The following is a 13,454-nucleotide window of genomic DNA, read 5'->3' as shown; positions in this document are numbered from 1 at the left end:
TGATTGTAATTGACCCCTGTAACTAAATATAATTTTTTTAGTACGATTTGAAATTTTTTAATTTCGTCTAAAAATTTCACATATTCTCGAATTTTTTTCTCGAAAGTGGGTAAGATTTCGAGGATATGTCTAATGACCAAAAATGCTTGTAATTGACCCCTGTAACTAAATATAATTTTTTTAGTATGATTTGAAATTTTTTAATTTCGTCTAAAAATTTTACATATTCTCGAATTTTTTTCTCGAAAGTGGGTAGGATTTCGAAGGTATGCCTAATGATCAAAAATTCTTGTAATTGACCCCTGTAACTAAATATAATTTTTTTAGTACGATTTCAAATTTTTTAATTTAATTTTTTAATAGCTTTTTAACGAAGCTTCAGTCAAGAAATAGATATTCTTGATTTTCGTCTTATTTTTGCCTCTAGAATCTTCCATTAAAATTTTTCCCAGGAATGGCCGAACACCCTGTATATTGTTGCAAGATATTTTAAAGGTAAGAAACATGAGAAGTTGCAATAAGAATTCACCAAGTTGCAAACGTGGAACAGAGAAGTCTCCCTCCTGTCCTCGTGATTCTCGGTGATATTGCCAACCTTAATTCTCATAATTTCACGGCACAAACTTCTTAAGTATACCATTTAGCGACTCAATTTATTTCTACATATTTTCTCGATCGAATCCCAGTACATTTACAAACTTTCAAAGTGACATTAAGCGAATTGAATAGTTTATTTCTAAAAACAGGTGGGTTTAGGTTACGGATATAAAAATTCGTAGCTCGTCAGTGAAACCGCTAGGTGGCGGTGTGCTCGAGTCTGTCGGAGGAACCAGCGGAGCTTGGTTCAGATGCTTCTCACAATTAAACGATAATTAGACTATTGTATAAAGAAATTAGAATCGTCTACACTACAAATTAGTATTATACGATTACTCGAAAAGTTTCCAAGATTGCAAATGAGCAATCTCGGAACGTTAATTGCGTACGGTTCATTCTCAGAAAGTTATCTTCTGTCAATAGGAGTGAAACAAGGTTAGGAGAGGTAATCTGATTCCGAACGAACGAGCACAGGCGTTGAACATGAAAAAGTGACTCCCATCTGTCTGGGTTAGAAGTATGCGCAGGATATGACGGAATAAAGGAACTTTAATCAATTAAGAAGCCTCATTTGTCCTTAGGAATGCGAGCGGCGGGACGAGAACAGGGAAATGTCCGTCGAAGACTTGGTGATAGATTAAATGCGAATTGAACGGAGCCGGGAAGCGTTCGAGACCCGTTCGTCCGTTCGTACAAATCCGATAATTCGTTAATCTGATTAGCAGACCCGTGCCAGTCGATTAAAGACGAAATGTTCTGTACACGACGCGATTAGTACAGTCACTGTTCATGAAGCGCAATTACAACGGAGAACACGGATCATCCAGGCATTGACTAACTAGGATACTGGTAGCTTCGTGTCTGTTTCCATTTAAGCTTAAACTGAATCGAAACACAAATAATAGGTTAAAAGCAGAGATAATCGTTTCATAACAGTACTTCCAGAGATTAACTTAACGATGGGTTAAAAATAATGTCTCTATTTACAATTGTAGTAACCAAAGTATCACATTTATTAATAGATAAATATTTATAAAAGTAGAAAATTTCTGTTCAATAAAAATTTAACCACGGGGAATAGATAAATTAGTAATAATTTGATTCCAAGTAAACTCTCAACGAAACCTTGGTTTATCACCTTTCCGTAGTTAATTGGACGTGAAACGCGCCACGTGTGCGCTGTAATGGCGGAGCAAATCCCATTGCAACGCGACGAGCCGTGAATTTTAATTAAAATATAAATACTCTTTTTTCCTTTCAAAAAGAAGACGACTGTAACGCAACTTTAATAAAATATGTCATACGTCGCAATTAAAAATCCAGCACGCATTTCTCGTGCCCCATTACTGATAATTTATTCGTCCCCGTTGGAAAATTAGCGCCATCAAGCGTAACACGGTCTTAATTGGTGGACATTTGTTAAGTTTCAAATTTATTCCGAATTCTTCCCGAAATAGTTCAACTACCCATCCATCGTTATGCAAAATACCCAGAAAACCATCAGCGGTTGGCTTTTGGGTAGGATACCAAGTTATTACGCGGCTTCCATTTTAGTTAAACGTGGATTAAGGGGTCGTCGGTTCGCGGATCAGGGAACGTTACTTCAACTCAGTTCCGGTAAAGCTTAATTAAACCATTCAGACCGCGAGTTACTCTCCGATGGTCGAACGTGTATTTTATTATTTGGCAGGGTCTCAAAAACCTTGGTTTCGTCGCAGCCGCGAGCGATACGTATCTAAGCGCCTGTTGGGACATTTCATTCAAACGCCATCTTAGACGTAATATTAGATTCGTGGTCGGATAGGTTAGGTTCGATTGGACTTCGTTTTAATTCAGTTAACACATTACCGACGAGAAACGAGTATTCTCGTTCTACGACAAAAAATTCTATTATCCACATATGTATGGTTGCTGAAAATTTTAATAAACTATGTTAATTCCAGAAATATTTATCACATTTTTAGTATACACACGTCGAAGGAATTCTATTTGGAAAAATGCCCCGTCGTTAATGTGTTAAGTTACCGTTGGGTTTAGACATTGCTCAAGTAGGATTCTGTTAGGTTAGTTAGGGTACAATAACAGTGAGAAAACTCGGAACTTGAACATAAATTAATAGAGTATGGGAATCCCAGAGATGTCGAACGGATAAAAACATAATAACCAGGGTTGAATAACCTGCGTTTTATAGTATAATTGCATATATCTGTATCGTACAAGACAATTGGTTAGGTTAGGTTGAACAGCAGTCGCGTTCAATCAGATCGAATCGGATTTTAGGTTATATCGCATCGTGTTGAATTAGATTTGAGATTATTTTCCGGTTAGATTCTGTCGAATTCGACGAGGTCCAAGTTTAGGTTAGCCGGCAATGATATTTGGCCGAGGGTCGAGTCAAAATTCGGTTAATTATGACTAGGTGGCAGTTATGCTCGGTTAAATTTCAGTTTAATTTCGCGTAAGCTAAATTAGGTCTGTACAGACAGCGAGTTTCGTTTTCCGAGGAACGTGATACAGTTCGTGAAACGCTACAATTTCAGAGGCTGCTAGATGGAAACTTGCTAATTACAAGACACCCGAGCGGACAGGCGGAGGAGGCGATGCACTTCTGTCGCGCCTCTTCTCCTCAAGTGCACCAAAACATTTCGGAACAACCTTACCAGAGCCTCGCGATTACCTGAAAACCGTACGGGTCGTATTTCAGCTCTCTATCTGAAGTTTCGTCCCCTCGCAAGCCGCGAGTGTTTTTTTAACGATTGCAACTATTTACTTAACCTCGTCGTGACGATAGGCAATTAAGATCTATCGCGTTTGTTGGGGAAAATCAAACGATCCACAATTCTTATATTTCGTTTATTTTGTTCGTACGGAACTTAGTTAACAAATGCTCGAACGGTGGATGACGTTCCGTGAAATCGATCCTCTTGTCGGTGCACCTAAATTTTATTGCCTCGTCGCGCTTAGTGGACAGACGAAGGGGAGAATCGACGCGAATGTGGTAACATTCTAGCAACATATTGCTGGCGGTATTAACGATACCAGGCTAATGAGCTTGAACGTGTTCCAAAACTCGTGGAGGAAGAGGAAATGCCACGGAAAATCGAGGCGCGGAGCTGCCTCTAAAGTGGAGTGCATTTAGGCCACCGTAATATTGTCCTTCGTCCCGGAATGAAATTGCTTTTTCGAGTTCCATACTGTCCTGTAATTTGTTTTCCATCGGCGAGCCGTAATACAGGGTGTTCGGCCAACCCTCGGGAAAATTTTAATGGAAGATTCTAGATGCCAAAATAAGACGAAAATCAAGAATACCAATTTGTTGATGGAGGCTTCGTTAAAAAGTTCTTAACAATTAAATTCAAAAATTTCAAATCGTTTTGGAAAAATTATTTTCGGTTGCAGGGGTCAATTACAATAATTTTTGGTCATTACACATACCCTCGAAATCCTACGCACTTTCGAGAAAAAAATTCGAAAAGGTGTGAAATTTTTAGGTGAAATTAAAATATTTCAAATCATACTAAAAAAATTATATTTAGTTACAGGGGCCAATTGCAAGCATTTTTGGTCATTAGACATACCCTCGAATTCCTACGCACTTTCGAGAAAAAAATTCGAGAAGGTGTGAAATTTTTCGACGGGGAAAAAATTTTTCAAATCATTCTAAAAAAATTATTTTCGGTTGCAGGGGTCAATTACAATAATTTTTGGTCATTACACATACCCTCGAAATCCTACGCACTTTCGAGAAAAAAATTCGAGAAGGTGTGAAATTTTTAGGCGAAATTAAAATATTTCAAATCATACTAAAAAAATTATTTTCGGTTGCAGGGGTCAATTACAATAATTTTTGGTCATTACACATACCCCCGAAATCCTACGCACTTTCGAGAAAAAAATTCGAGAAGGTGTGAAATTTTTCGACGGGGAAAAAATTTTTCAAATCATTCTAAAAAAATTATTTTCGGTTGCAGGGGTCAATTACAATAATTTTTGGTCATTACACATACCCTCGAAATCCTACGCACTTTCGAGAAAAAAATTCGAGAAGGTGTGAAATTTTTAGGCGAAATTAAAATATTTCAAATCATACTAAAAAAATTATATTTAGTTATAGGGGTCAATTGTAAGCATTTTTGGTCATTAGACATACCCTCGAAATCCTACTCACTTTCGAGAAAAAAATTCGAGAAGGTGTGAAATTTTTAGGTGAAATTAAAATATTTCAAATCATACTAAAAAAATTATATTTAGTTACAGGGGCCAATTGCAAGCATTTTTGGTCATTAGACATACCCCCGAAATCCTAACCACTTTCGAGAAAAAAATTCGAGAAGGTGTGAAATTTTTCGACGGGAAAAAAATTTTTCAAATCATTCTAAAAAAATTATTTTCGGTTGCAGGGGTCAATTACAATAATTTTTGGTCATTACACATACCCTCGAAATCCTACGCACTTTCGAGAAAAAAATTCATTAAGGGTGGAACTTTAAACGTTAAGAACTTTTTAACGAAGCCTCCATCAACAAATTGCTATTTTTGATTTTCGTCTTATTTTGGCCTCTAGAATCCCCCATTAAAATTTTTCCCTCTTTGCAACTATACCTCGATAAGGAAACAAAAATGGTCGCCGTTTGACCTATAAGGAAAATTTCAAAAACACTTTTATCATTAAACGCGATTCGTATCGTGTTAAGCCACGGTTTAGATTAATTGCAGGTGATAGGAAAGTTGGGGAAGAACGGTATAAGTTGCATTAATTTAAAATAATATTTCAATAGCGGTAGATCCACAGGTACAAGCCGTAAAATGAGACAATGCATCGAGTGCATTAAGCGAAGTAAAACTCTCAGCGTCGGCGTAATAATTCATTCAGAATCGGGGTTATAGAAATCAAAAGAGATTGCCGAGACCAGTGGAATAGTTTGGGGCGAAACTTCCCTTCACCTTTCTTAGGGGCACAATAAACGCTCAAGATATAATTACGCTTTCAAAATGATAATGAAAACCTACTATTCTTCTCTTAAAACTCTGCAGGTGTTGTCTGAAGAGACATTCAGCTTTTGATACCAAAATATTAAGATAGGGGATTTTTTTTTCAATGCAAAAAATATATTTCTTGGTTTTGTTCTCATTAAACTAACCTAGAAATATCGAATGTTTTACGAGCAAGTAAAGTTACAAAAATGGCCACTCTTGCAGATTTATTTACATGCGCAGATAAGAAATCAACAGATGGCTCGAAACGTTCCGTGACGAGTAACGTCTCGTCGATAATTAGCCGTCAATTACACCCGGAATCAATGGAATGTAATTTCAAGCGAATCGTGCGTTACGTTTCCCTATAATCAAAGATACAGCGAAGTTCACACGATGCTACTTGCATCTATCGGAAATTATACGTCGCGTCGAGGTTATTGATACTTGCGCGATTATTGATAAACTCCATACTATTGAAAAACGTAGTACTACATTATCCATTGCCAAATTTAATTGACAATAGTAGTATTACTTCATCTCACAGAAAAGTATAGCACGTCATCGATTTTCCTAGCTTACAACAGAACGTACGCGTCCATGGTCAGTTTACGAAACCATAAACGGTGAAGTCCCACGTCTTCGACTAACTAGAATACGTATTATGACATCGACAACACCCACCGTCAATTTATAAAAATTCCGTCACACGTCGCCCACCTAAATGGAAAGAACAATACGATATTCGAGGTTATGTTCCCGCGTCTCGAGCCGAGGAGCCACTCTACGAAACGGCATAGAATCAGTGCAGCGGTTCGAGAACTTTTTTTTCTCGTTTCCATTGATTTTACCGGATGACGTTCGAACTTTCCTGGGTGTTGTCTCCCTGGTAATTAGCCGGATACGTGACTCTGCCCGGTTCAATCAAAAAGTTTCACGAGCATCGTGGCCGCTGCTCGACAAATATAAACAAAACGTGACCTTCGAGGCAACGAGAATCCTGGCCGCTTGGCTCTCGTTATCGAGGCAGGCCAGAATAACCCTGAGCCACAGAGGGATCCACACTAGGAAGATGTTTGTGCATTAACGCTTTGCGGTAGACTGCAATCGTGCACGATATCTCTCGTGAGTCGCCGGATGGAGATAGCTCGTATTTCATGCAAACACAACACTTACTTACGTTGACGTAATTTCTGCCAGCCTCGGAAACAGCCTGTTTCGCCTCGGACGTTCGCGCTATCAGACTGCAATTAGCAACCCTTTCGTTGTTCAATAAAATAACTATACAATTCGGATATTTGGCAAGCATTACAATGCTGAGAATAAAATTTTGTTATTTCATTATTAACGTACTTTAATCAAACGGTTGGAATAACCTCTTAGTACTTCGATCGTTATAAATTTATGGGGAATTTCAGTTGCAACGAGATTGAGGTTAACGATGTTTTCGATCGCGAGTGAAATGGCGCTGCAGTCGTTCGTATCGTTCGAAGCCGCGACGTTGTTTCGCACCGTTTTGAAGTTGCAGAGAAAATTAGTAACATCTGTGGTTATGCAGCAGTAGTCAAAGTTTGTCGCCTCGTTTATGGAATTTTCAGTCGTAGGTAAAATCTGTGTGTCGTCCATGGCCGTACCGTTCGCAATTGCAAGCAAAATTAGTACGGATTCTGCTCGTATCATATTCAGGCGCAGATTAAATTTCATCCACTCACGGCTGTGCTTCCCTGCTTGAAATCTGTACCATTACCGCTCCGAGTCGTTATTGAAATCAGCGCGTCGTTTTGCAAATGACCAGACTGATTGTTCCTTATTGTTAGCGGCACAATCTATTTATATTTTTAATCGTTCCGTAATCTCTGCACTCGTTGTGCTTCGTATAAATTACTACAATGTTCCTAAATACAGGGTGTTCGACCACCCTTGGGAAAAATTTTAATCGGGGATTTTAGAGGCCAAAATAAGACGAAAATCAAGAATACCAATTTGTTGATGGAGGCTTCGATAAAAAGTTATTAACGTTTAAAGTTCCGCTCGTATTCAATTTTTTTCTCGAAAATGCACAAGATTTGGGGGGTATGTCTATTCACCAAAAATGATTGTAATTGACCCCTGCAACTGAAAATAATTTTTCCAAAATGATTTGAAATTTTTTTTTTCCATCGGAAAATTTCATACCTTTTCGAATTTTTTTCTCGAAAGTGGATAGGATTTAGAGGGTATGTCTATTCACCAAAAATGTTTGCAATAGACCCCTGTAACTAAATATAATTTTTTTAGTATGATTTGAAATATTTTAATTTCGTCTAAAAATTTCACACCTTCCCGATTTTTTTTCTCGAAAGTGGATAGGATTTCGGAGATATGTGTATTCACCAAAAATGATTGTAATTGACCCCTGCAACCGAAAATAATTTTTCCAGAACAATTTGGAATTTTTGAATTTAATTGTTAATAACATTTTAACGAAGCCTCCATTAAAAATTGGTATTCTTGATTTTCGTCTTATTTTTGCCTCTAGAATCCTCCATTAAAATTTTTCCCATGGGTGGTCGAGCACCCTGTTATATTTTATTAAAATTCCGTAATTTTGGGAGGACGAGGGGGGGAGAAGGGGTTGTAAAGCTTGGACCCGCTGCCGCGTGGTCGAGCCACTACATCGGGAAATTAAACTACCTTATTAAAGTATTCTTCGCCCGGTACGACCAGATTCTCGCGTTATCTCCTCGAACGATCATCGGTTTCCTCTTCCATCACGGTTGGAAATGGATCTCGCGCTCTAGATGCGTCCAATTTCTTGATCCTAGTCGCTGATAACGCGCGCTGGAAACACAGATTAAAGGCATCGTTCGTAACTAGACGTCGAATTTGCGGCTCCAACCGCGCACACTTCCCTCCCGACTCTTTTTATTCCCCCTTCGAGTCGAGAGCCTCGCGAAATGCGTTTTCACCGAGGCGCGCCGGCTTTCTTTTGCCCGTCTAGCTGCCGGCCGGGCTTCCAGTTGGAAAATTTTTATCGCGAAGCACGGTGACGTCCCTTGGGCACTTTTCGTTGCGCGCAGCCTTTGCTCGGCCGTAAATGGAAGTCGCAGTCGGAAGGGAGAAATACCGTGGACGGCGCGGCGCGACGTTTCGTAGAAAAGTCGCGTACTCCCGGTTACTTTGAACTAGTTCTTCGGGTCTCGATGATACCTTTCAAGCTTGATTATACCAAACTCATCGACGTTCTTTCCGTCAACGTTGAAAGCGTGCTTCAGGTTCGACGTTCTCGCCGCCATCTTGATTCAGGGATAATTTTACAATTATCGAAGAAACCCCAGACAATTTATTGGTTATCTCTTGTCGTTAAGAGCGCCATCTGCTGATTGTAGTTTAAGGTAGCTTTACAAGTATCGACAAAATATACTCTTTTATTGGGTCAGTGGTTGTTAACTAAATATAGTTACATAATAATCGGAACAAAATTTCATTTGTTCATTTATTCATCATTGATTTGATTAGGCTCGGATAATGAATAACGAATAACGTTAATCGTTAAGCAACGATTCTTTTAAGTTCGATAGTCCCAGTTTTATGCGAAACTAATTCGACTCAGTTCATTCGATCGCCGCTATTCGACAGGCACGCTCAGCATCGATGTTATCTCCGTTGACGCGTCACACGGCATTCCCCCGCTCAGCAACAATTCGCTTAATCGCTTCACCACCGGTAGAGCACGTCTAATCGCAAGACAACCACGATTAAACGAGCGTTTTACCCGCTGTTCGTAGAAAAGCCCGACGAAAGGAGAAGGATGCGGGAACCACAGAGGATCCGAAACTGTACCTCGAGGAGGCGACCCTCGAAAGGCAACTGCCCGAGCTGGACCTGAGGATGCTGGTCGATCTACCGCCAGGCTTGGATTATAACGAGTGGTTGGCCTCCCACACTCTCGCACTATTCAATCACATCAATCTCGTGTACGGGACGATATCCGAGTTCTGCACCATGACAGGCTGTCCCGACATGACCGGTCCTGGTTTAAGGTACGCGCCAGAGCAACGTTTTTTGCACAGGGCCGTATTATGATTTTTGAGGCCCGGGCCTACGGATTATTAGAAACTCCGTAGATAAAGAAAATGGAGGATGTCAGGATTCCTAGATATTTACACCAGGGTCTCTCTACGGGAGCCATACGACTCTTTGACTTTTTCATTTTTAACATAACAAAACCGAATTTTGCATTGTCTTTTAGGGGGTTTTTTTTTTTAATGCATTCATACCAGGTTGCAAAGACACGGAAGAACGAGAGAAAGCGATCAAAGTCTATTTTACTCATCCCCCCTCCACTTTCTCTGTTATTTCCTTTGACCGACATTACACAGACGAGTAATTCGCTTTCTTATCGTTTCAGAACGTATCTGTGGTTCGACGAGAAGGGGAAGAAAACGAGAGTGGCAGCGCCACAATATATAGATTATGTTATGACTTTTACACAACGCACCGTTAGTGATGAAACTATATTTCCTACGAAATATGGTAAGTGGACCGGTAAAAATTATGTATTCAACCTTTTGCAGTGTTGTGTTCGGTCAGTTCATCTTAATCGGAACAAACAAAAATATATAAAAAGTTCGAAAGGAACTATACATCGGCCACACCTGGGAAAAATTTTAATGGGGGATTCTAGAGGCCAAAATAAGACGAAAATCAAGAATACCAATTTATTGATGAAGGCTTCATTTAAAAGTTATTAACGTTTAAAGTTCCGTCCGTACTGAATTTTTTTCTCGAAACTGGGTAGGATTTCGGGGGTATGTCTATTCACCAAAAATACTTGTAATTGACCCCTCAAACTAAATATAATTTTTTTAGTATGATTTGAAATATTTTAATTTCATCTAAAAATTTCACACCTTCCCGAATTTTTTTCTCGAAAGTGGGTAGGATTTCGGGGGTATGTCTAATGATCAAAAATGATTGCAATAGACCCCTGTAACTAAATATAATTTTTTTAGTATGATTGGAAATATTTTAATTTCGTCTAAAAATTTCACACCTTCTCGAATTTTTTTCTCGAAAGTGGGTAGGATTTCGAGAGTATGTCTAATGACAAAAAATAATTGTAATTGACCCCCGCAGCCGAAAATAATTTTTCCAAAACGATTTGAAATTTTTTTTTCCGTCGAAAAATTTCACACCTTTATGAATTTTTATCTAGAAAGTGGTTAGGATTTCGGGGGTATGTCTATTCACCAAAAATGCTTGCAATAGACCCCTGTAACTAAATATAATTTTTTTAGTATGATTTGAAATATTTTAATTTCGTCTAAAAATTTCACACCTTCCCGAATTTTTTTCTCGAAAGTGGGTAGGATTTCGGGGGTATGTCTAATGACCAAAAATGATTGTAATTGACCCTCGCAACCGAAAATAATTTTTCCAAAAAGATTTGAAATTTTTTTTCCCCGTCGAAAAATTTCACACCTTTATGAATTTTTATCTAGAAAGTGGTTAGGATTTCGGGGGTATGTCTAATGACCAAAAATGATTGCAATTGACCCGCGCAACTAAAAATATTTTTTTTAGAATGATGTGAAAAATTTTTTTTTCGCCGAGAAATTTCAGCATCTATCCGATTTTTTTTCTCGAAAGTGGGTAGAATTTCGGGGGTATGTCTAATGACAAAAAATAATTGTAATTGACCCCCGCAGCCGAAAGTAATTTTTCCAAAACGATTTGAAATTTTTGAGTTTAATTGTTAATAACTTTTTAACGAAGCCTCCATCAACAAATTGTTATTCTTTATTTTCGTCTTATTTTGGCCTCCAGAATTCGCCATTAAAATTTTTCCCAGATATGGCCGAACACCCTGTATGTCGCGAACAAACCGCTTTTCCGCGAAACAGAGTTAAAGTTTCGACCAATTAAATTGCGTGGAGTGGTTCCTGGGGGGCGGAACGCTTCCCCCACTTCAAGTATAGTTTCAGAACTATACTTAACTCATTCACAGTCCGTTACGCGTCTTGATAATTCTCGTCCAAGAATATAAACATACAATCACACTGACCAGAAAGCGATAAGCGTGCTCTATAAACTTTTCCTTAGCTTTCCATTACTCCTGTAACAGTCTTCAGTTTTTATAGCAGTTGCAACGTCTCTTACCATTTAAAATGTAACATCTGATAATAAAAATCCCAACTAAACCTGCCCGTCGGTTTTTTAAAATAACGTCGAATAAAGTGTGATCCCCGACATAGGACTGCAAAGAATTATCAGTTTAATTTGACACAAGCCTCGTTATCTAGAGTTGTATTTACAATCCCAAAACAGTCAGACATGTCGGGCATGCAGAACGTTTGAGTTACAGAGGAACTTGGCAAACATCGATGCCTCGCGTGCTTGGAACCAAACGTTCCACGCCGGTCGGAAGCTATAATCGCATTAATTGATCGGTTTCCGTGATGTTCCAGCAAATGAATTTCCTAGCTCGTTCGAATCGATAGTGCGTAAGATCCTGCGGCTACTGTACCACGTGGTGGCACACATTTACCACTGCCACTTCAGAGAGGTAGCACTCTTGGGGCTGCACGCTCACCTCAACTGTGTGTTTGCCCACCTCACGCTGCTTAATCAACGCTTCAACCTTATCGATCCCAAGGAAACGGAGATCTTAGGGGACTTAGAGGCTGCCCTCTTGGGTAAGCTTTGCCTGCTGGAGAACGATATTATTGTGCAATACACGACAACGTTATACCATTGTAATAGGATTACGCAGTTTCTAAACAAGGCAACATAGCCAAAGTGTACCGGTTTTGATAAAATTCGTCGCGGCGGCAGGGTAACTAAAACTATTGAACGTTGCTCTTAATACTTTCGTTATCGAAATCGTTTCTAGAAACAAGGTTCCTCGGATAAACGGGCGTTGAATGAAATAATTTGGTATTATTAATGTTTATCGCGAACGATACTACAGTTAGGTATTTAGAGTATGACTTATCTCTTCGTATGATTGACGTGGCATTTAAAGTAGCGTTTCTTATCGAGTGACTGAGTGTACAGGATGATCCACTTAAAGTAGGTCGCCTTAACGCGTCGGTTTGATACGATAAAACAGGCCAGGCGCGATATAGTCGAGACTTTTAATATATTCTTTTCCTATCTTGAAACCGGCACGAGATACCGGTCTATTTCTAGTAGATCGTTCTGTATGCTCGCTATTTAGTTTTGCGAGCAAAGTGCATTGAGTTTCTAATTGCAGGCGACTCGACATCATCATCAGCGCCTTCACAAACCTTAGCCATCCAGGAGACTCCGACCACAGCCACCTAGATCGCAATGCACAGCAAGCAAGAGGTTGCAGTTCCTGAGACTAGGTGACGATAGGCGTTTCTTTTTCTCCATTTCTTTCTCTCTCTCTCTTTCTCTCTCTATCTCTCTCTCTCTCCCCTCTGTTTTTTCTTTTTTTTTTTCCTTTTAAATAGAGTACGTGAAGAACAGAGTTTAAAGATAACGACTACACGCAGGTGGAGCGAAAGCGCAGTTCTGTAAAAACCAGTAGTACCTGTACATAGCGAAGTGTGAACAACTACATGATGTAATTAGGTTCCTCCGTTTGTTGTTTGTGAGATTGTACATAATTTATTAAACAGTAAGATATACGAAAGAGACGAAGGGATGATTATTGAATTATTATTGACAAAGTTAGTCGCTATAAGAAGTAATTTGTTCTGTAAAAAAAAAACGAAAAAAGGGAAAAAAATAATAATAACGAAACAAAGTGAATGAAAACGATAATAATGTAAAGTTACAGTAATACCAAATATATACCTGGTGTTAAGGCATGTGTTATATTCGTTCTAAACTCGGGGGCAGCCTGGGCTGTTTTTATTATTTTTACTCGGTCG

At 38.9% G+C, this 13,454-nt stretch overlaps 1 protein-coding gene across 8 annotated transcripts in view; it reads left to right on the top strand.

Annotated features, from left to right (window-relative positions):
• The window catches only part of Mob2 (MOB kinase activator 2), a 68,380-nt gene extending 54,989 nt beyond the window's left edge, over positions 1 to 13,391 (top strand). For 6 of the 8 annotated variants that reach the window (XM_076765978.1, XM_076766021.1, XM_076766002.1 and 3 more), the window contains 4 exons: positions 9,339 to 9,593; positions 9,962 to 10,086; positions 12,021 to 12,248; positions 12,809 to 13,391. In XM_076765978.1, coding sequence (XP_076622093.1) covers positions 9,339 to 9,593; positions 9,962 to 10,086; positions 12,021 to 12,248; positions 12,809 to 12,879 — 679 coding nt within the window. In that variant the 3' untranslated portion in view covers positions 12,880 to 13,391. The remainder of the gene's footprint in view (positions 1 to 9,338; positions 9,594 to 9,961; positions 10,087 to 12,020; positions 12,249 to 12,808) is intronic. The other 2 variants (XM_076765993.1, XM_076765985.1) reach the window with 2 other exon arrangements.
• Positions 13,392 to 13,454: the final 63 nt, after the last annotated feature.

This window comes from Colletes latitarsis, chromosome 1 (genome assembly GCF_051014445.1).
Source record: "Colletes latitarsis isolate SP2378_abdomen chromosome 1, iyColLati1, whole genome shotgun sequence".
NCBI classification, from domain to species: Eukaryota; Metazoa; Arthropoda; class Insecta; order Hymenoptera; family Colletidae; genus Colletes; species Colletes latitarsis.
Note: the sequence above shows the minus strand (reverse complement) of the source record. Positions and strands in the feature narration are given on the sequence as shown.